This window comes from Scheffersomyces xylosifermentans (genome assembly GCF_036884685.1).
Source record: "Scheffersomyces xylosifermentans strain CBS 12540 chromosome Unknown RJT20scaffold_3, whole genome shotgun sequence".
Classification (NCBI taxonomy): Eukaryota; Fungi; Ascomycota; class Pichiomycetes; order Serinales; family Debaryomycetaceae; genus Scheffersomyces; species Scheffersomyces xylosifermentans.
This window is the reverse complement of record NW_027042941.1, coordinates 555402-577207: the sequence shown is the minus strand read 5'-3', so window position 1 is coordinate 577207 and position 21806 is coordinate 555402. Positions and strand designations below refer to the sequence as shown.

At 39.9% G+C, this 21806-nt stretch overlaps 7 protein-coding genes across 7 annotated transcripts; 2 read left to right on the top strand and 5 right to left on the bottom strand. All coding sequences in view use genetic code 12, as the record gives it.

The window, feature by feature from the left end:
* Positions 1-727: 727 nt before the first annotated feature.
* Positions 728-2563, bottom strand: RJT20DRAFT_94341 (LicD family-domain-containing protein; the record flags this gene model as incomplete). Its single annotated transcript, XM_064921526.1, has 1 exon — positions 728-2563. One exon carries the CDS (start codon positions 2561-2563, stop codon positions 728-730), a length of 1836 nt encoding a protein of 611 aa, XP_064774872.1.
* A 1437-nt stretch (positions 2564-4000) lies between these two features.
* Positions 4001-5839, bottom strand: RJT20DRAFT_134105 (LicD family-domain-containing protein; the record flags this gene model as incomplete). Its single annotated transcript, XM_064918274.1, has 1 exon — positions 4001-5839. The coding sequence occupies one exon, from the start codon at positions 5837-5839 to the stop codon at positions 4001-4003; it is 1839 nt and encodes a 612-aa protein (XP_064774871.1).
* A 1004-nt stretch (positions 5840-6843) lies between these two features.
* On the bottom strand, positions 6844-8313 carry IPT1 (inositolphosphotransferase; the record flags this gene model as incomplete). Its single annotated transcript, XM_064921517.1, has 2 exons — positions 6844-7733; positions 7974-8313. 2 exons carry the CDS (start codon positions 8311-8313, stop codon positions 6844-6846), a joined length of 1230 nt encoding a protein of 409 aa, XP_064774870.1.
* Positions 8314-12140: 3827 nt separating this feature from the next.
* On the top strand, positions 12141-14488 carry ZCF23 (Zcf23p). Its single transcript, XM_064916849.1, has one exon. It carries the CDS (start codon positions 12368-12370, stop codon positions 14105-14107), a length of 1740 nt encoding a protein of 579 aa, XP_064774869.1. The 5' UTR covers positions 12141-12367; the 3' UTR covers positions 14108-14488.
* Positions 14489-14845, top strand: RJT20DRAFT_126850 (uncharacterized protein). Its single transcript, XM_064916848.1, has one exon. The coding sequence runs from the start codon at positions 14540-14542 to the stop codon at positions 14696-14698; it is 159 nt and encodes a 52-aa protein (XP_064774868.1). The 5' UTR covers positions 14489-14539; the 3' UTR covers positions 14699-14845.
* On the bottom strand, positions 14530-17113 carry GAP4 (Gap4p). Its single transcript, XM_064919767.1, has one exon. The coding sequence runs from the start codon at positions 16741-16743 to the stop codon at positions 14953-14955; it is 1791 nt and encodes a 596-aa protein (XP_064774867.1). The 5' UTR covers positions 16744-17113; the 3' UTR covers positions 14530-14952.
* A 1111-nt stretch (positions 17114-18224) lies between these two features.
* TAF145 (Taf145p) lies at positions 18225-21806 on the bottom strand (the record flags this gene model as incomplete). The annotated part of the gene is made up of 2 exons (XM_064915840.1): positions 19491-21806; positions 18225-19424 (listed from the first exon to the last, which is right to left on the bottom strand). Exons 1-2 carry the CDS (start codon positions 21744-21746, stop codon positions 18225-18227), a joined length of 3456 nt encoding a protein of 1151 aa, XP_064774866.1. The 5' UTR covers positions 21747-21806.

Below are 21806 nucleotides of genomic sequence, written 5' to 3'. Positions count from 1 at the left end.
TTTTACGACTATCAAAAGGAAATCTATTTAAGGGAGGTGCGACATTCATTTGAATAATACTGTATGCTATACTCATAACGATGTTAAACGCTACCAAAGATAATCAAGATAAAGACTCGTAAAATTTATTGTAATCGACAACCTGAAAACGAGGTGCAATAGTTCCAATGGTGTACATAGAGTTGTACCTTTATAGAGGTCAAACTAGACGTGCCTTATTAGAAATTATTAATATCATCTGGGGGATCATGTTCCACATTTCTGTTTCCTATGAGCCCGCCTTAGTCCAACAAAAGAATCAGTCCGTTGACGGAAATGCGCTTGCTGCGCACAGAGTGCTATTGGTCTGTCGGGATCCCTTATGAGGGGGGCAGGCGACTATTGTCGTAGAAACGAATTGCTGCAAAAGTATATTTGTGTTGCATTTAAAAAATAGTATAACTTGAGGCGATGCACTAAAGCTTAATTCGGCTTTTTTATCCAATCCAAACTACGTGTGGTCTTACTCCTCAAAGAGATCTACGGTGGAGCCACATATTTCTAATATATGTCATTAAATTAGATTATATAAATAGTAATATAGATGCTCAAAAATTTTATGCAATTATGGTCTTCTTCACACTTCGAAGAACGTATTTAAATCAAGTTTGCTTGACATCTGATTCCTATGCAAGCGCTTGATATAGTCAACTACGGTGGGATACTGCAGCCATGAACGATAAGGACATCACATTTTCTTTGTTTTGTTTTCATGGATCTTCCCCACAATTTCATGGCTGACTGCCCAACGATCGTGATTCACGTTGTTGGCATTAATATCGTTATAGTAATCCCAGGCGTCCTTGCGTAAGATGGGTAATTCTCCCCATTCGCCAATATCATAATCGATTGGTCGATCGATATCCTGGTTCAACATCTTGTGTCTGGCAGAGCATTGCCGTATAATGTGATACTCGTCTTGCAAGTATTCCTTGTTACAAGCGCCCTCAAAAGTGAGACCACCGTTGATTTCGTTAAAGCGGATATTTGTTGGTGGGGGGTATTTACAAATTCTATCAGGAACCCACATACTTATATCCGCTTGGTAATTATGTTTCTTGAAACGAAGCTTGGTAGTGAACGAATCAGGCCCGTACTTGCGTGAGAGAATCAGGGAAACATTATTGGGAATATATACTGATCCACCCTCAAAAAACGAGTGCCTGAGAGGCAACAACTCTTCAAGTGTGTGCCAGTTCCAATTTTTGCAATGTACCATCATTGTACCAAGGCTGTCTTGATTTGGAACAGCATTCGAAGGAGGTTTGAAATTGGAGTGCAGAAGAGCTGAAATATCAATGTAAAGACCGCTATTGATGTCTATGAACCGGGCATCAATGAAGTTACGACCATTACCTTGCTTAATATAAGTAGGTGCTACCTCAAGTAGGTACTTCGCATTGCCGTAACGTGGATTCTCTATTATTATCGATTTGTTGAATTGACGTCCCATTCTGTCAAGTTGAACAATTGGCATTTGAACATCTACATCAGTATCCCAAGGCATATTCACTCCATTGTAAACCCATCCAAGCAATGATCCATAGTTCACCCAACTTACAAAGCCATTCATTTCAGCGAACTGAAACCAGGCACGCACCATGTGATGAACAACACTTTGACGCTCCCTGTCTCCGATGTATCTCTTAAAGAACGGGTATGCGAAGTGATGAGAATGTCCTCTGAAAAGATCACTGGTAATCCAAGGATATTTAAAATAAGTGTCTGAGTTGTCGACCAAATAATCATTTGAATATTCCAAGAATTGAAGATATTCGAGTTCATTTTCAGTAATAGTCTCGTTGTTTAACTTCTCCTGTAACTTGAAAATTTCTGCCTCAGGGCTGAAAATAAACTCCTTAGCATCAACCGGTACTATTGGCTGCAAGCGCTTCAAAGGTCTTGAGCGAAAGCCCAAGCGGTCCTTATTTTGTTCTATTGTCATCATGGACTCCACCAACTGGTTCTTATCTCGGGTACGAGGGCCCAATAAATTAACTCCAAAACGCTTTTTTCCTACTATAGGGACTTCCACCATAGAGTCATCAGTGGTGATGAACACTTTCCTGGGAATATCCTTTAAACAATACAAATTGGCCATACCACGAAGAACTTTTTTGTTGTAGGATTCGAGAGAATAACCATTAACCAGCGCATACTTCGTGAGGAGCGAGTCACATTGTCCTGAGGGAAAATCGTGTCGATAACGATCTAAGAACTTATTACCTGGACTCAAATCCACCCAGTCATCCCAATGGAAGTAGATACCATCTTTTGTTCCGATGTGTATGAGCTCGGTCTCATTATATTGGATGATGTCTTCAACATATGAGAAGAGGGCCAGAGTACTCGTTCTTGGGTTGAATGTCAGAAGTTTATTCTGGTTTAGTGCCTTATTCTCCAAGAGAAACTGATGAATATTCTCCGAAAGGTAGAAATTAAGCCCAACTGTAATACAGATGATCGATAAAACTAAGGGCAATATATGCTTGACTCGTTTATTGTACAATTTTGGTATGGGCATATTTGGATTGCGATGATGCTATGATATTTGTTGTCAGTGCTCTCGGTATCTACTCTGGTTACTTGAGTGTACTAATTCGTTTGGTGCTAAAATTATCTTCTAGAGATACTTGGATCATATGAATAGAATGGCTTTCTAAGTTATAGCGAAGAAACTGATATATAATGTTTAGCAAAACGCAAAGGCTTAGATTCTTTTGAATCTACAGTAGATTGTGAAGGAAAAAATACTGCTGATCGGACGAAAAAATACAGCATGCAGCAAGATTAAGAAGTATAAAGGTGATGTCAAAATAGGGCTGCATTTCAAATAGCTACCGTCAATTATCACAAGAGAGATGGAATTTTAGTCGAGAATTATGGGTGAGAAAACATTGTGAGAGATAATCTTAGTGTCACCCTCAGAGCTATTGGTTCCTGACGATGTCTTATTGACAATTTCTTTCAATAAACAGTGCTAAAGCCATCAAGTCAGGAACAGCTAAGTCTCCACAGAACAATGACAAAGGCATGGAAACGGGCCTACTACAAGCCTTGTAACTCCGTCTACAGTTACGTAATGTCATAATGCACAACCGCTGGAACAAAAGCACACATGCAGGTCTGCAGCCGATCTTCTAAGGGGAGCCGCTTTGGACTACCGCAAGGAAAGATCCAAGAAAAAAAGCAACGTGGACATTTTTTAGAGTCGCCTAGAGAGGAAATTACATGTATTTTTAGCAAAGAAGACGGTTGCTCTAACGATGAGGGGACTTGATCTCAAAAACGAGACCCCACTATACTGTAGCGTAGTACGTAGCAGTGGCGTCGTTCATAACTTGTGACGAGGAAAGGTACAATTGCTAAAATTGGAGGACCCCCTTGTTCTGTTGCTGAGGACTGTCTTAAAACGGAAAGTAGTATCGAGCGCTCAGACGGAATGTGTGTGCTCAGCCAACATCCGAGATATTCGAAGAAAAAGTTCTGACGACCGGTGTATTATATTATGCCTTGTCTTTTGTGGACGTGTTTGTGTGGTTTATGCTTGATGTTATCGTGTATGTTGACGACAATATCCAGCTCGACAAAGAAAAATTTGGTGTTTGGTTTGAAGCTAAGATAGATACTATGGTAAGAGACTGTATGTAGTGATCCTCGAGTTTATTGTTTGAATTATTATTGAATCGAAGAGATCTCATCTGCCCCACCAAAATTTTAGTCCAACCTTAAAATTGTTGCAAATCATAGGACGAACTGCAGCTTTGATTCTGAACTCCTACATACATATTAATTAGATATCTACTGAACTATAAATGTATATGAATGTGTATATAAAATGCAAAAATTGACCACTGTAACAGTGACTGTTTCACGAATGTCGGGGTAGACCGTCCATCAGTATTATGAGTATGGATCATCGAGTTTCTGTTGCCCTAGTGACAAGAGAATCCCATCCACCTCATATTGTATGTATATGTTTTCCTCCTCCAATGTATTTATTTTTACTCTTCTTTTTAGAATGCTTTCCAATCACCTCATGGTTGACAAACCATTTTCCGTATTTACCGTCGTTATAATTTATATCATAATAGTAATCCCAAGGATCTTTTCGCAAGATTGGTAACTCACCTTCCTCTTCGATGCTATAAGGTATTGGTCTATCGATATCCTCGTTCAATGCTTTATGTCTGGCTGAACATTTGTGAACGATCTCGTATTCGTCGTGTAAATAGTCCTTATCGCATTCCTCCTCAAGGCCACCTCTTGTTTCGTCCATGCTACGATCAGTTGTCTTCTTTGAACAGTATCTGTTAGGAACCCAAAGACCCATCTCCCTGTCAAATATATGGTCGTGGTAATGTGTTTGAGTGAAGGAATCGGGACCATACTTCCTCCAGAGAATCTGGGATACATTCCTGGGAATGTACACCGAGCCACCCTCAAAATAGGTCTGCCTGAGAGGCATTAACTCGTCTAAGGAATGCCAATTCCAGTTCTTACAATGTACCATCATTGTACCTGGTTCATTTTGATTGGGAACCAAACCAGTGGGCGCTTTGTCATCCGTATGTTGTAGAGCCGAAATGTCAATATAAAGTCCACTATTAATATCAATGAAACGGCCATCAATGAAGTTTTCTCCATTTCCCTGTTTCGTGTAAGTTGGCGCAATTTCAAGATAGTACTTAGCATTTCCAAATCTCGGATTTTCAACAATAATCGAGTTATTAAATAATCTACCCATTCTGTCGACTTGTGTAATCGGCATATGCACGTCGACATCAGTATCAAAAGGCATATTAACCCCATTATAAGCCCATCCAATCAAAGAACCAGAGTTCAACCAACTTGCGAATCCATTCATCTCTGCAAACTGGAACCATGCACGCACCATATGATGGATAACACTTTGACGTTCACGTTCACCAATAAATCTTTTAAAGAAAGGGTATGCAAGATGGTGTGAATGACCCAGGACCACATCAGTGATGATCCAAGGGTATTTGAAATATCTATCTGACTTCTCCACCAATTGACTGGAATACTCTAAAAATTCCAAGTACTCAAGCTCGGTCTCTGTAATCCTATCGTCCGCAAGCTTTTCTTGTAGTTTGAATATCTCCTCGTCAGCATTGAAAATAAACTCCTGTGGATCTATGTCGAGCTTTGCACTATAATTTTTTATAAGAATCGACTTGAAATTGGTATCCGTAGAGTTTTCTTGTATGATCCTCATGGAATCCATCAAATCTCTCTTAGTTTGAACCGTGACTTCTCCAAATCTCCTTTTGCCAAAGACGGGCACTTCGACCATATTATCATCCGTTGTTATGAATATCCTCCTAGGAATTTCCTTTAAACAGTATAAATTTGCCATTCCTCGAAGAACTTTCTTGTCGAAGAACTCTGCCCAGAAGGCGTTGGTCAGAGCAAACTTGGATATAATTGAGTCACATTTTCCTGATGGAAAATCTTGCCTATACCTGTTCAAGAGCTTGTTGCCAGGACTCAAGTCTACCCAGTCATCCCAGTGGAAGTAGATTCCTTCTTCTGTTCCGATCGCGGAATTATGAGGTCTCTTCAGTATTACATCTTGTACGTATGAATAAAGGGCCAGAGTACTTCTTCTGGGATCGAAGCTCAGGTCTCTATGATGTTTTAATGCCGTATCCTCAAGAATGATTTGGCGGATGCTTTCTGGGATGTAGGAGTGTAGACTGAAAAGTATGCAAGAAATGGTGAATAGGACAGGGATGAATAGCTTTAACTTCTTACCATAAAGTCTTGGAAAATTCATTATGTTGCTTTGAGTGTGTGCGAATGGTGATTTAAGAAAAATGCTAGGGAAGAAGTGAATGGGGAACAAGGAAGTTTAATGACAAAACAACTTCTCAGAAATCATAAAGAAGTTAACTTCAGCTTTAAAAGTGAAGAGTTTTCAAATAAACAACTGGAAATCACCCCAATGAAATAAACGGAACCGTGTGAAATTAGATTTCCGAAGTGGCTTACACTGGATAGTATAAATTCGGCAAGCAATCATTGAAAAAAAATAGGAGAATGCACCACCAGTCCCCACCCACTACAAAAGTCTACCTAGACATGGATGTTTACTGCGGCGACATCTTATGGGGTATACCAACGCATCTGTCACACTACTCGTCCACGGCTGTCCCCAAAAATAAAAAGAAATGATACACAAATAGTGATATTCCTGCAGAACTTAGGTAGTTTCAGATAAGTTCAATTGCATCGGTTTGTAACACTGGGGCAATTTGTAGAGGTTATTGTATTGCATGGGAAATGCAGATCGCTTGGCTAGGGGATGAATATTGAACGTCATAGGATGAAATCTGGAAGCATGACTAAGCGGTAAGTTGAAAGGCAGCTCTAAAAGACAACGGACTGGATATTGCTGTTATTATTGATTAAAATTGATAACATATGCGGCCGTGCAATGCAGACCGCGAAGTGGTAGTAATGTATTAGGCCAAATTTTATCGAGCATCCTGTCCGCTCCTGGCACGTATTCTGACATATATGCCTTGACACAGAAACCCATGGTACTATAATAATATATGTATGTCTCTTCAAGCCGACTCCAGCTATTGGCTGTGTTATCCTCGACGGAGACTAACTCCGATGACCCCACTATTACAACGATCTACACAAAAAAAATTTTTGCTCGCGCGATGAAATGCGGCGAAGGATAGATTGCCTAATGCGGAATCAAGTAGAACGAGACAAAACTTGTCCACAAAGGGACAAAAGCAGCCAATTCACTGAGGCGATCAATATAGTCTAAGACAATGGATCAAAGAAATTTTGCAACTTTGTATTACGAAAGACACGCATTCCCATGGTGCTACCGTTCTTGAAATCAAATCTAAGGCGGGCTCGCAAGAAATCTTCGTCAACTTTTCTTAATCCACGAGACCAGCAATAAAGAATTGTGTAACTGATAATTGAGTAAAACATCCCTACGATCAAGTCCATTCTCCAGTGATGGTCCAAGTAAATTGTGGCCCACCACTGCAATACAATGAAACAAAAAGAGAATACCTTGAGGATGGTCCATCTCGAGTAGTACGAGACGAAGAAAAAGACCATGACTGCCATCGCTGAATGAATTGATGGCAAGGCTCCAAATACGATGGGAGAAGCGTGGAAACCAGCGGAGTGAACATGAGTGCCCATGGCAATGTCAACTCTTGTTAATCCGGCTGCATAACCAGGCATGTCATAATTGGGTTCTTTGTTCTCGCCATATAAGTGGATGAACCATGGAGGAGCGTTGGGGAACACTAAATGAGTGCATACCCCAGCTATATTCTGCATTCCTAACCCGTATGAAAATAATTTGAGAGCTCCTGGTGCATGAAAGACATACAACCAGATAGCTGTGAGTAAGGGTGCAAAAAAATGTCCCAACACGTAGGAGAACCAGGCTAGTAAATCCTTAGGGGTATTAATAGGGTCTTTAAGCCAATAAACGAAGTTAAGCAAGTACCAAGAAAGGGCCAAGAGAACTGGAGGTGATGCATGCCAGCAGTTCATAGGCCTGGCACGCTTCTGCTTCAAAATATTCCAGATTCGTTTATTGACTGAACTTGTCTGGGATGAGATCGTCTTCCTTGGTAAATTGGAAAAGAATTCTATAGACTGGTGGTGGGCATCATCCTGCCAGTCCCCTGGAGCACTGAAAATAGCGGTATTCCTATTCGAAGGACCAGCACTTAAATCTGCCAATTCGTATTCATTAAAATCTTCCAAATCCGAAGAGGATGATGAAGATGAATTTTGAACAGCTTGAGTTTCCTCGTAGTTGAAGTCTCCGTCTTCTTGTGACTTTTTCTGCTTGGCACCAGATGGCATACCCATATCATTAGGAACAAATGTGTACTCTATTTCAGGGCTTGCAGTGGTGGTACTTTCGATCTTGTAAACATAGCCGTAAAGAAGCCATGATATCGCTATCAAGCATACTATACTGAATATTGAGCTGAAGGGGGAGGACCGTATATCAAAAACAGCCTTTTCCAAACGCATTACAAGCTTGACATAAATATGGGGTCTCATTTTCTTGGGGATGATGCCAGCATTTTTAAAGATTAGTAACCATGCAAAGACGGGAGCGAAGTTGATCCAGAAGTTGAATACAAGTTGGAAGACACTTCTTCCATTAAGACCCGACCAGAAGATCCGCCAGAGTAATTGGAAAATGAAAATGAAGGGCTTTAGCACAACTCGCACGTAGGGCCAGACAGACATTATGATATTAGCGAAGATGGTACCAGTTGGATATCTATTAGGTGACGCCCACTAACAAAAAATAGCGAGATAACGTCCGAAGCCAAGTGCTGTGTTACAAGAGAAGAAAAGAAAGTGTTATGTTATTTTGAAATCACTTACCTTAAATTCTGGACGAAGGAGATAACTCTTGTGATGATTCGGAATTCGGCACGGAAACAACCCTATAAACAATAATATAAAATTTTAAAGGTCAGGCGAGTTCTATGCGGCGGTAACGTAGGGTAAGTTGAGATAAGTACCCAAGATTGTGCCTGTTCAAGCGGAGAGGGGACTACGAATATTAAGACTAAAAGTGGTCATAGTATTACTGAGAGTAACATTTAGTAACAGGGTGGCAATGGTGGGAATGGCGGGGACATGAAAGTAATTCAATAAACTATATTTGTCGTCAATAAGGAGTACATACCTCGGATACATGAGGTTGAAAGTGCCGAATCACAAATAAACTCTAGGAAGTTCGGTTTTAGCTAAAGCCTAGACTGGATTGACAAACTGAAGAAGCGCAGGTTTGTGTAGATAGGGCCAGAATTGGGGCAATTCGTGTATGTACGTACAAAAGCGGAAGTCAAGGAGCTAAGAAGGCATTTAGTGAGTTGACGGCAAGTTCGCTCTAATACCGTCGGAAATAATCTTGCATTATAACCGCAGAGCATTGGCGATGGACAGAAAGGATCTCAAGGGTAAGGGTGAAATAATGCTAAGCCAAGTTTCGGAATAGGAGTCTTATTGCTGTCATTGTGTGAATTCTGCCATGGCTAGACTACTCCTTTTAATATGTTTTAGCTCTACAGGATAATGGGATGATGGCTTAATTTACTTACGGTTAGTACCGGCTATTGCGTATATACTAAGTCCAAGTCTAGGGATAAAACATCATACTGAGAACACCAATTGTCAACACCAATATTGTCAACATGGCTCTAAGAGGGATGAAGGGCTTTACATGAGCTAGTAATGCTTTCGTCTCTTTTCTATTTATAGGATTTGTTAATATTTTCTACGAAATAGCAGCAGAGTGTTGTACAGTATTATTCAGATGAATGTCGCACATCTCTCAAGAAAACGGCCACTTCATATCCATAATATTGAGACTCCCATGTCAACCAAAAATGACCCTTCTGTAGTAAATCAATTGATCAATGGGCGCGACATTGAGTAAGATTCAGTTATGATGGGTTTGAGCTAAGACAAGCAGTACTCTTTGTGTGTCCGCAAAACAGGTTGGTATAATCTGATATCACGAAGTCTATCTAGCTAAAGCAAAAATAACAAAAATCGGATATCTGTAACAATTGAATGGTGCTATTCACAGGTTCAGTCCCATTCAATGTTGCACCTATTGGATAGTTTAATTGATACCAAACCTAAATATTTACTATCTACAGTGGCTAAAATATTAACATTACGGTAAGGGAATTTATTTGAGAATGGAGCGACATTCATATAATACTGTATATGTGGCCAGATGTGAATTCTACGTATTGACTCCAAACTTAGGAGACTGGAAATAATAAATATAGCAGAATTCTAAGCCATCTGGAGGGCATCAATATTATAAATCCTGTGTTTTGTCTTTAATTCATAATTCGGATGATTATTCACCAGTGGATTTCTTGGTGTACCGATTAGCCAAGTCTGAATCTCCTATGATCGTTAAAGAACTTTTTTGAGCCCCTCCTAACTAAACTTTAAAAGCTTAAGCTTCGCTTCTTCTTTCCGCTATCACTTTCACATACCATGTACCATGTTCAGAGAATCGTTTCCATTCTATTCATTTTACAATTATGGGCTAAGACTAACGGAAGTATAACAATAGCAGCCGCCACTTCAACCTGAGAGATGTCTAGGCGCAAGGGTACATATGAACATAGCTTGTGCAGTCGATCATGCACTTGTGCTCATACGATGGAAAAAAATGGGGGGACAAAGTCACTCCCCCCTGTATTTAGACGCAAAGTAGAGAAGTGGGCAAAAAATAAACAAATGTGGGACGTTTGAATAGGAGAGACAACTGAACAGGATGTGGGGTGGACTCGAAAAGGTAATAATCCAACCCTTAAAATTTTAATCCCTTTCTAAGTTTTTTGGGGTAGCTCCAAGCCATTTATGCTTTTTAACCAGATATACCAGAGATATTCGTAATTCTCTCTGTTGTATTTCCTCTTACATAAGCGGAATAAGTTATATAAAGTAATAGGAGATTTAACTACTGGTGGTACATAAGTTCATCACCGCCCAGACTCTATAAATAAACTATTTTTCATGCTTGTATATGGGGCATTAGTGTGATTCTCGGCTGTTGTACCGTGACTGTTCTTCGGTTTGTTATCCTCGGCATCCATCAGTTTGTAGCTGTCAACCAGAATTATCACAAAGTAGGCAACTACTTCTCAGAAAGTTGAGGCTTTGGACTAGAGCTTCACTTTGTATCCAAGTATTGGTTTAGATGTTCAAGGGTGATGGTGTTCCACCTTCCTTTAGTGTAACCATAACGACCGGAATGTTTATATGGCAACACTATCTCGTCTTTTTCCTCAGACATTGACTACTTAATACGAACTCTGTTGTTTCTGCGGTTATGGATAACATAGAGAGACTAAAGAAGTTCGCAGTTTTTATGATCAGACGCGATCAGTTTACAATCTACCTTATTAGTATTCCTGCCCAATCCATGGAAATGATCCAGGTGATTTCAAGAGCCATTGATAACAATTCTTGTATATATCCGCGATTGCGATATCCGTAAACTATATAGAGGCGTTCACTTACCCCAGCTTTTCTTAAGAGAATGTTAGTAGGGCAATATCGCTTCAAAAATAAGCCAAATTTAAAGTTCTTAGACGATTTTTGTTACATTAGTTGAATTGCATCAATAGTGAAATATTGCCGATACAAAAAATATGGATAATCACTTAGAAGTTGTCTTTTCAAACATCTCGAGAGCTCTTTGCTTGGAGAATGTGCAAGTTGCAAACATGTACATTGCTTGTAGCAACGAGTTGTTTTTAGTGCATATTCCGTTGCCTTTATGGCATCTTTTGCAGTCAAAATGCGGGCTGCTTGCAGTCAACTTGCGACATTTCAACTGTTCTCGTTAACTCGTTCCACTCACAACATCACGAACACCAAATAGTAGCTGATGTTAGTTGCCTGCTGTTGGTCCCAGTAGCGAATTATGGGGTAACATTAGGAAGTCTACTCAGTGTATATCTTCAAGTACTTAACCGTTATGCATATACAGCGCACCCTGCCAACGCCGAATTTTCAGGATCCGAGACCGGCCGAGATGCTTTTTCTCGAGTTTTAGTACTATGTCACACAAGCACACACGTTGATTCAATCAACAAACTTAGTCTTGTCCTTTACTCATTCGGTTTCCTAAATGTTGGTACTTACTCAACGAACTTCAAAGGCGGTTCTTGCGTTTCTTTCCTATTTACTACCTTATTTAAGGAAATTAGTATGTCGATGGGGTTCTCGTCCGCAACAAACTTTTGCTATTGGCTAGTCAGCTTCACCGGATAAGTTGAGCCTCTTGATACAAAACTATCTGTAACACTTCCATGTAACTTAACACACAGTAGCTGTCTTAACCACGACTTCTCTTAACCCAAGCCCGACTCCGAAGTTACAGCAGACTCCATTTTGCAATTATAGCAAAGCTACTTACCTTCTTCGGTACATGCAGGATCCCCGCAATTTTCCCGTATTTTGCCGGGTGCATTATAACCTACAATGATTTTTTAAACACATATTACTCACTCGGAGTTGTTAATAGTTTGATTTCTTTATATAAGTACCCTAGATCTCCTGGCTGTTACAATACGTAGTTACTAGCGTCGCTGTCCACCTCTAATTGCAGTTTGGTCAATAGTCCGTGGTGCAATACACAGTATATGCAAGTACAAAGGCTAAAATTACGGGGAAACTTACCCATCCAGTGGTGATACACAGAAACTACTTTCAAGAGAGATAGAAGAAGCACATTTTTGAAAGCGGCTACTGCTAAATCATGACAAAAAAACTACTACCACATGAGAAAAAGAATCGGAAACCAGCCTCTCGGGCATGTGTGTTCTGCCACGAGAAACACCTTCAGTGTTCGAATGAAAGACCATGCAAAAACTGTATGAAAAGAAACCTTGGGCATGAATGTCGAGATGTAGTACGAAAGAGGGCCAAGTATCTCCACACGAATTCCAAGGGAGGGCAGTCAGCTTCCCAGGCACATAAAAGATCAAGAAGCAGTATTAGTTCTACAGTGGAGTCATCAGCGTTGCCTTCACCAACAAACAATGATTTTTCATCAATCGACATAACAAACCAATACTCCACGTCACTGAACAAGACTGAAATACCGAGAGCAGTAACCCCTAAATCTGCTTCAAATGTCAAAGCGGCTACAAATCAACAACTCAATAACAATATCACAACAACATTTCCATCAGACCAGCAGTTTCCTCCTCATAACACAATGTTGAATACAACAAATGACGTTCTTAACAAGTTATTGCTAGATGAGTCGAACTTCAAGGATACTGACTCTGATAACATGTCAATCAACAACTCCGTATCCACTACAGGAGCACCCAACGCCAATGGACGCATAGGGTCAATGTTCAGCTCCAACTATTTAAATCAAGAATATTTAATGTTAGGTGATATTATTCTACAGTCAAAACCCTCTTCACCATCACCTTCTAACACAAGTGTGTCTGAGTACAACAGAAACACTGTTTCTCCCTCCGCAAACTTAATCAGTAGTGCTAGTTTCGAAGATCCAACCCAACCCCGCAAAAAGGTTATGCAGATTCTAAAGGACTCGCGTCCATTCATATCTCTTGGATTCTCAAATGAAGCAAATGCCTTGCCTAATCTCAATAGCAGCAATGTCAAGCTAGAATCCAATGAATTCCTTGACAATAACATTACCCATCAACCAACCTCGCAGCTTCCTATTGTGAACCCAATAATGCATAAACTAGAACAATCCTCATCTATTGCTACAGAGTACGTATCTCCATTGGTGACACACCATATGTACCAGTCAGTCCAAGACATTTACACAAATAACATAATGAACTTTGATTATCCTCAGTCGTACCATCTGTTAACGTACTTCTTGAAAAAGCGATTTCTGGGCAATAACTTACCCCCTGAAGAGAAAGCAGTCAAAAGAAACAGCCTACTTGTAATTTTGAAGCTAATTGCCAGTTACAGACCTACATTCATTTCGGCTCATAAATCTTTATTGAAACCTTATGACTTACAATTCTTGGAAATGACATTCCAAAGGTGTCTCATTGACTATGAGAAGTTATCCCAGCTCAATTCCTCGCCAACAATTATCTGGCGAAGAACCGGCGAGATAGTCTCAATCACTGACGATTTGCTCAGCTTGTTAGGATACAATTTAGCCGACATTTTGTCTAGTCGGACATTTATTATGGAGCTCATGTATGACGATGAGTCCATTATAAATTATTTTCAGCTTTTTAAATCGGTAGCTGTGGGGAATCTACACCTGAGTATAATCACCAAGTGTAAACTAACAAAAACACAAAATAAGATTCTTTCCGAGCAATCAGGTTCAAATCACATTTCGACCGAATTAACAGACCACTCGAATGACGTATATATTGAATTTTGTTCGGTTTGGACCGTTAAGAGAGATATGTTTGACTTACCCATGTTGATCATAGGTCAGTTCCTACCTATCTTGCCTGCAGGAGATGGTGTTAGGATGTACTAACGGTAAAATTCCATCCAATATCTGCAACCATAATAGTGAGCAACAGCGAATTACGGAAAGTTTAGGATGCCAGACATATGATCAGACAGTCCCCTCAGGCCATGTGTCATTATCTAGCGTCCTATAGGCTGGTATCCCACATAATTATGGTGAGATTTGCAGATGATGTGAGGGTGATAAAAATCGAGTGATCTTCTGGTGGGGTGACATTTTTTGTCGCTTTCCTGACCTCGTGCGGCTCACCAAGCATCCCTTGACCTCACTTTTTCGCAGACACTTCTGGCTTTTTTCAGCCATCTTGGATGGTGGAGGTATCAATGCCAATTATATATAACAGTAAAATTATTCCTGATAATTTCATTCTATTTATTTGTGTACTATATACTTAGTTATCTAAGAATAATCAAAACAAAACAAATTTATTCAATTACAATGTTGGCTCCAGGAAAGGCTTTATTAATCGGTGGTTTATGTTACGGTGCTGGAGTTGTCTACATGAGCACATGTTACTACAGAAGATCCTCCCTTTATAAAATATACGTCAACTCCGACAAAGAGTACGAAAACATCAAGATCATGCACCATGCTTAATGAAATTACGAAAAAATGGAGATGTGGACCATATCCATTCCCTGTTGTTAGAAAAGAACATTTATTCAAGAAATTTTGTCAATTTATTCAAATAGTCATTACAGGTTCTTAATGTTTACGAATGTATTAATTAGTTTATTCACAGAATTAGACTTGTAGATGAGAATTGTACAACGATGAATGAATGTAGAAATATGCTGACTGACCGAATTGAAACGAGATGGTATTTAATTTTTGCAACAAGATGCTAATCTTTAACAGAAAAATCTGTAAACCTTGTAGTAAATTGGTTTCTGCTTGAATAGTTCCTTTTCATCGGCAATTTCTTGCTTCAAGACTTCCACGTCAATATCCCTTCTTCCTGTGTCTAAATCAATGTCTTCTAACTTTACCATTAAGTGGTTCCACGTTCTGTGGTAAGTCTTGTGAGCAATAATCATGGCTATCAACAATGGTAAAGACAAACAGTTCTCCCAGAATTGCACAACATCAGCTGGGTAACCAATTGGCCAGATAGAGACCCAAATTTCACCAACAACAATTAAAGATAAAATAAGTATTCCACTGTAAGAGCCAAACTTTCCTAAAGGTGAAATAAATGCAACTTCGTCCAAAGATCTTCCTTGAGCAGCAAGAGCCCATCTCCATCTAAGATGAGTGAAACAGATTGCAATCCACGTGAAGAAAGACGACAAGGAGCAGATGGAGAAAAACCAAGTGAAAACGGTATCTTGGTTCTCACTAGCAACCAAGAATCCTAATAAACCAATTAAGTTGGTAAACATAATTGCAACCATTGGTCTACCGGCTCTGTCTATGTATCCGAAAATTGAAGGAATTAATCCCTGAACAGCCAAAGAAGCTAATGTTCTGGAGCAACCATAAACGGAGGAGTTACCAACAGATATGACGGCCACCAAGATGACTGCATTCATTATGTGAGGAAGCACATTGATACCTCCATTTTGAATGGCAATAACGAATGGAGAAGCTGTGATATCTTCGGATGTTGAGCCATCTAATAACCTTTCATCGTCAAAAGGAACCAAGAAACCAATAATAATAGCAGTAAGGATGTAGAAGATAGTAACTCTCCAGAAGACTTGCTTTGTGGCTCTTGGCAATGATTTTCTTGGATTTCTGGTTTCTGCAGCAGCTAAAGCTACCAACTCAATACCACCGAATGAGAAAGCTGCTCCAATAAAGACAGAGCAGACACCTTTGAAGCCATGGTTAAAAGCACCTGGATCATGCCAGTATCTACCACCAATATAACCTCCAGTTCCAACACCGCAAATGATGCAAACACCGACGATAAGGAAACCAATAACGGCAAGTACTTTGATCATAGATAAGACAAATTCAGCTTCACCATATCCCTTAACACCAAAGAAGTTAATGGATACAATAACGACGTAAAATACAGCAACCCAAACAGCAGGGTTAACGGAAGTATTCCAATATTGGATGGTCATAGAACATGCAATCAACTCTGAAGGAAATGACACCAACCACGAACAAGCGTACAACAAACCCAAAGTAAAACCCCAACTTGAATCAACAAATCTTGTGAAATAAGCATTGAAAGAACCAGAGACTGGAAATTGAACTGAAAGCTCTCCTAAACCGTAGATAACACATAACATAGCATAACCAACCAAAAGATAACCAATCAATAAACCACCGGGACCACCATTGTTCAAAGAGTAACCACTACCAATGAAAAGACCGGTACCTATAGAACCACCGATGGCGATCATTTGCAAATGCCTCGACTTCAACCTTCTGGCCAAAGGATGTCTAGCACTGGCAATAATTGACTTTTCCATCGCAGTCATATTGGAGGTATCTATTCCATCATCCTCTAAGTCCAAAGGCTTGAAGGAATCGATAAAGCGGCTGAATGCCGAACCTTCTTTCTCATAACCGTCGCTATAAGAGCTATCATAAGACTCACCACTTTGTCTGGATCCAGCTGTTGGTTGATCATAACTATAGGCATTGGCCTCCAACGATGAAGGCTCTTGATTTTTTTCGTACAGCATTGTAGTGTTATCTCTTCTGTAGTCTTAACTAACAAATTCTAGGCGCTCGTTGGAACCCTCACCTAACAAAACCCCGTAAGAAAAAGCAAAAGGTCTAACAATGGAAACTCAAACACCACCAACTGGTTAAAACTTCCTAGAAATTCGCCAGCTTCTAATAAACATTTTAGCTTAAATCTGTTTTAGTGAGGCTCTAGCTAGATATATATCTAGTAGATAAATCGTGGCTCACCAATGCTACGGCACAATTAGAAGTTATCAATTCAGGTAATAATTACTTAATTAAGCCGTACATGAAGGATACACAGTTTAACAGAAAAAAAAATTCGCATAATAATTTATTTTGTGAGGATGGAAACTGTCAAGAGGTCGACAGAAAACAGCAATGGTTGTCGATTACTCGGGGAACAGAAGAAAAGCGGAATGTTGCATTGAAATGATTGGCTATGAAGTTGCAATGTCCTGGAACCATAAAGCTAATTATGCATCCAACATAACTCAGTGGGTACATTCCCCTGAATTTAAAGGTGGGAGATCCTTAAGCCGGCAGCTGCCAAGACAAAATTTTAGGTGAAAGAAGCGCAACCCGTTCGTTCGTCAATAGCCAAATAATTCAAGTTAAACCTTCTCGGAGGTCATATTAGTGCAGTCACCACGAGTTTACTGTAAGCGAGAGTGTGGATAGATCTCAAGGCACCTATTTCCTCTGAACAGATCCTTGAGTGGACTTTCTGGAAACCAATGCCCTATCCGATGGATTCATGCCTTGACTACATAAACTGTTGGATCTCTAAGTTAGCGCTGCATTTATCACCTGCGACGATCTTAAGCGCATGGCTCTGCGTTTACATAGTTACAAGGACCGCCGTAAACAATATATTGTGTAAAGAAAGAAGAATTTTCGGCCGTTTGTGTCCTATTTTACGTACGGCCTTTATTGTTTGCAGCACCATCACATAGTGAGCATCCATAGCATATTTCTACAAAGTTGCAAACTGAAACCTTTCTGAAGTCTCATTCCAGACTTTATCCGAACTCCGGAACTTGGTCTTCGTTCCATTACATGGCACCTTGTCTTTATAAACACATTGCTGTTGAGCACATTTAGCTTTCGTCTAGCTCGCAGACTCCTTCCTTCTTTCGCTTTCGGATTTATTTTTGGATTCCATGTTATATACCAGAGAATTACATTTCAACGGTTTGAATAAATAAGCCGCAAATTGCGTCAGACACACAAAGATAGAAGTAACACTAAGCTGAGATCGACAAACGCCGAAAAATTTGACCTGAAATGGCAGCAAAGTTGTCTAAATTTCACCTCTGTGAAGTTAATGCAGGTTAACCCTGGCACTTCACAATATTTGATCGTCAGTGCAATTTTACTGTCAGCACAAGCTAAGCGCATTACATATCCCAATACGGCAACCATCTCCGTTCGTAGAAATACAAATATATTCATTTCATCATTAATGTTACTCTATTCAAGAGGACTTGTTATCAGTGCCTGGAGCAGTAGGTGCTGAAGCTGGGGTATTCCCCAGCTTAGTAGTGGTAGTTGAACTGGATGCAGTAGGCGCCAGACCTGGTAAAATTATTGTGGGTGGCATAATTGGGTTTCCATTCTCATCCTTTTTGACAGGAATAGTACCTCCTTTTGTAAGACTGTAAAGCGGACATGTCTTATTAGTTCTAATGTGTCCAAAGGCTCCACAAGAGGCACATCTACGGGTTGTACTCTTACCTTTACCAATACCTTTTCCACCAATTGCATACGAACCATCCGGCAACATGACGGTGTTGGCATCGATGATAGTACCTCCAGCCGCCGCAGCAGCATGAATTGAATACTTAGGAGGTTTCTTGGCTCTGTTTTGCTTGTTTTTCTTTTCCAAGCTTGCCAACTTCTCTTCCAAAGCTTTACGACGAAGCTTATTCAATTCCTTGTCATTTGTCGGTAAGATATCACCAACTTCTGCATTCTTCAAAAGCTCATCTTCGATTTGTTTCTTACGCTTGATATAAGCAGTAATAAGTCTAGGGTCAGTCAAAGTCTCAACCCTTCTTTGAACGATACCATTCTCATCTCGAACTCTTCTGGTAATTTTTAGTACCTTATTCTCATATAAGTCCTTATCTTCTTGCTTCACCAAATGCTTGACAACTTTATCCTGATTAACAGGACGATATTCGTCATAAATAGTCTGCAAATTAAAATCAGGACCATGATCAACCAAAGAACTTCTTTGAGAGTACCAAATTCTCTTCACCTCCGCTTCGTAAAGTCTTTGCTGATAAGCCGCCGTGTTATTCTTTGGGACGTTTTCTTTCACGGGGGCGAATAATGGTTTAAATCCATTCTTTTGTGTAGATCTTAAGAACGAGTAACCCAAGCCAATTCCTGTTGGGTCACCTTCACCGTTAAGCTGCAACATCGCCTTCGTTTGATTCGAATTGACAAAGTTACGAGACAAGTTCCACGGAGCTAATTCCTCATCCATGTCGACTTCCGCATCCGGATCTCTTGGTCTCCTAGTACGTTCCTTTTCCTTTTCTTTTTCTTTCTTTGGGTTGCCTTCTTCAGTCTCGTTTTCATTCTCCTTCTCCTTCTCCTTGTCAGCCTCGTCTTTTTTCTCTTTTTCCTTCTCCTTCTCTTTTTCTTTCTTCTCTTTTTCTTTCTCTTTCTCCTTTTCTTTTTCTTTCTTCAATTCTTCTTTCTTTGCATCCTCTTTTTTCTCATTATTGAATACCATATTTGTATCGTCAATTGTTTGTTGACCGTATTGCATACTATCTAATAGACATGAATCTTCAGGAGTAATCATTGAACGAATTTCTGTCTCCGTAGGCACTGTATCGCTATTTCTAATTTTCCAATAGCCTTGATCATCACCCTGTCTCTTATATTCCATGAACTCCTTCAACCTCTGCCTATTCTGCATATCATTTTGATCTGGGAAATGTTTAGAGACATCTTTCACGGAAACACGAGCAACTCCCATGCTGTTCATTACTCTAAACACAACCATCTTCAATCTGTTTTTTGAAGTGTTTGTAACTTTTCTAGAATGCGGTGCAGGTATTTCCACCGCAGGAAAGATATTACCAACAGCAAAAATGAAATTTATGCTCCTTAAGTAGTATTTCTGATGGGATCCCGCACCTTGCGACTTAATTAGAAGAAAGTCTGTATTTCTAGAGTCATGTTTAAAGATTGGTGCCCTAATCATATTGTTGTATAATGTTGGAACAAAATCCCCTGGGGCGACTTCACCAAAATTCCAAAACGGCGATCTATCTTCGACACCTAGTACGTGAGTTTCTCCAATTTGAGTCTTGGGTCTCGAGGAGTCGTCTTCTCTTTCTTTTCGATAGTAATTAATTAATTTTGAACCCATTCCGAAATTTGACAAAATGTTGGGGTATTCCTCAGAGTATTCCATAGCAATAAGTGGGGCTGTGTCTGTAGTAGATAAGTCTGTAGTTTTAGAGAAAATTTCTTGAAGAGATTTACCACGATCTTTCTTCTTTTTACGCAATTTTAGTTTGGAGAAACTAATTAAGGAGCCCGGTCTGATATTGAATGTTGGTCTATGGAATGAGCGTGCCTCTTTCTTCGTCAATTTCACTTTATAGTATGGTGTTTGAAGCCTTAATGCAGGGATAGCATGCTCTATGTTTAAGTTACTCAATTGACTTCTGACTTTAGTGTTGTAGTTCTTTTTCAAAATTTCATATTGTTTGTCGTTGGAAATATTAAACTTCAATTGGAGTAGTTTTTCTGTTGTAGGTATCAAGGACTTGGCCTTGTTTGTCTTTTTGGCAGGTACGAACAACAAATTAGGGTCGTTCATATCCAATTTCAAAAGGTCTGTTTTCAAGACACCGTTGAAAATGTTCTCATCTTCCTCATCATCGGACTGGACATTTATTATATCATTATCTATGTTCACCTTTTTGGTGGCGAATTCATCATCACCAGCATTGATGATGGCGTCGTCGTTCCAATCTGTTGTCGAAAGAATCAAATCCTTGGAGAAATCCGTGAACTTATCATTATTTGTCCAGTCATTGCTTAAAAAGGAAATTTGTTTCAAGAAAGATTCTCGTTGTGTACTCTTGTGATTCAAATCTTTTATGAAATCGAAGTCTGCTTGAGTAATATTTACGATTCCTTTGTTTGCCTTTGGTTCTACTGGAGCTTTCCTTGACTTGAAAAGCTTCTTTTGGTCTACTTCCACTTCTAAATTGAGCTTTGTCGGTACAAGAGGTTTGACGCTCTCCTTCAACGCAATGGGAGGGCGTTGGTATCTATAGTAGCGAGGTTGTGGCAAGAAGAATACGTGGAAGTTGAAGGCTTTATGTCTAGAATAAGTTGGAAAATGATAGGCTATGTTACGCTTAATCCGCCTTTTCTCGAGTTTCTTTACTAGTTTCTCTAGTTTCTGCTTCTTGAGCAATCGATTTTCCTCCAGGGCAAGATTTCTCTTTCTACCTTCTTTTTCAATGGCATGTCCTGTCGTGTATGTTGTGGTGTCTGGCATGTCTTCGAATATGCCGCCCATATTCAAGTCTTTTAACCCGTCATCGTCCAACAAGTGGTTATTATGGTCTAAATCGTTGAATAGATTGTTATTGCCTCCATGGCTGTCTCCGAAGTTGTCCATACCGTGGCCATCTCCAAATATATCATCGAATTCCTCATTTGCTCGATTCTGTTGCTCCTCTTCGTTTTGGACCCCACCTAAGAAGGCATCGAGGTCGTCATCAGGGGCTGCATTTGTTGGCTCTTCTTCTTCTGGGAGATCTTCGTCATCGGCCAATTCGTCGATATCCTCGTAGTCCACGGCATCATCTGCGTGTTCGGTTCTACGTTCCAGAAAGATGGCTTCTATCACAGTTTCGTCTGGGACTTCGGTGGTTCCAATATATTGGTTGAATAGCCCATCATCATCGGAATTTTGCCCCACCAGAGCTCCGTTTTTCTTCTTGGTGCCCTCTCCCATGCTCTATGACTATCTCAATTCTATTATATAGTGTGTTTAGTACACTGGCGTAGCTCCGTA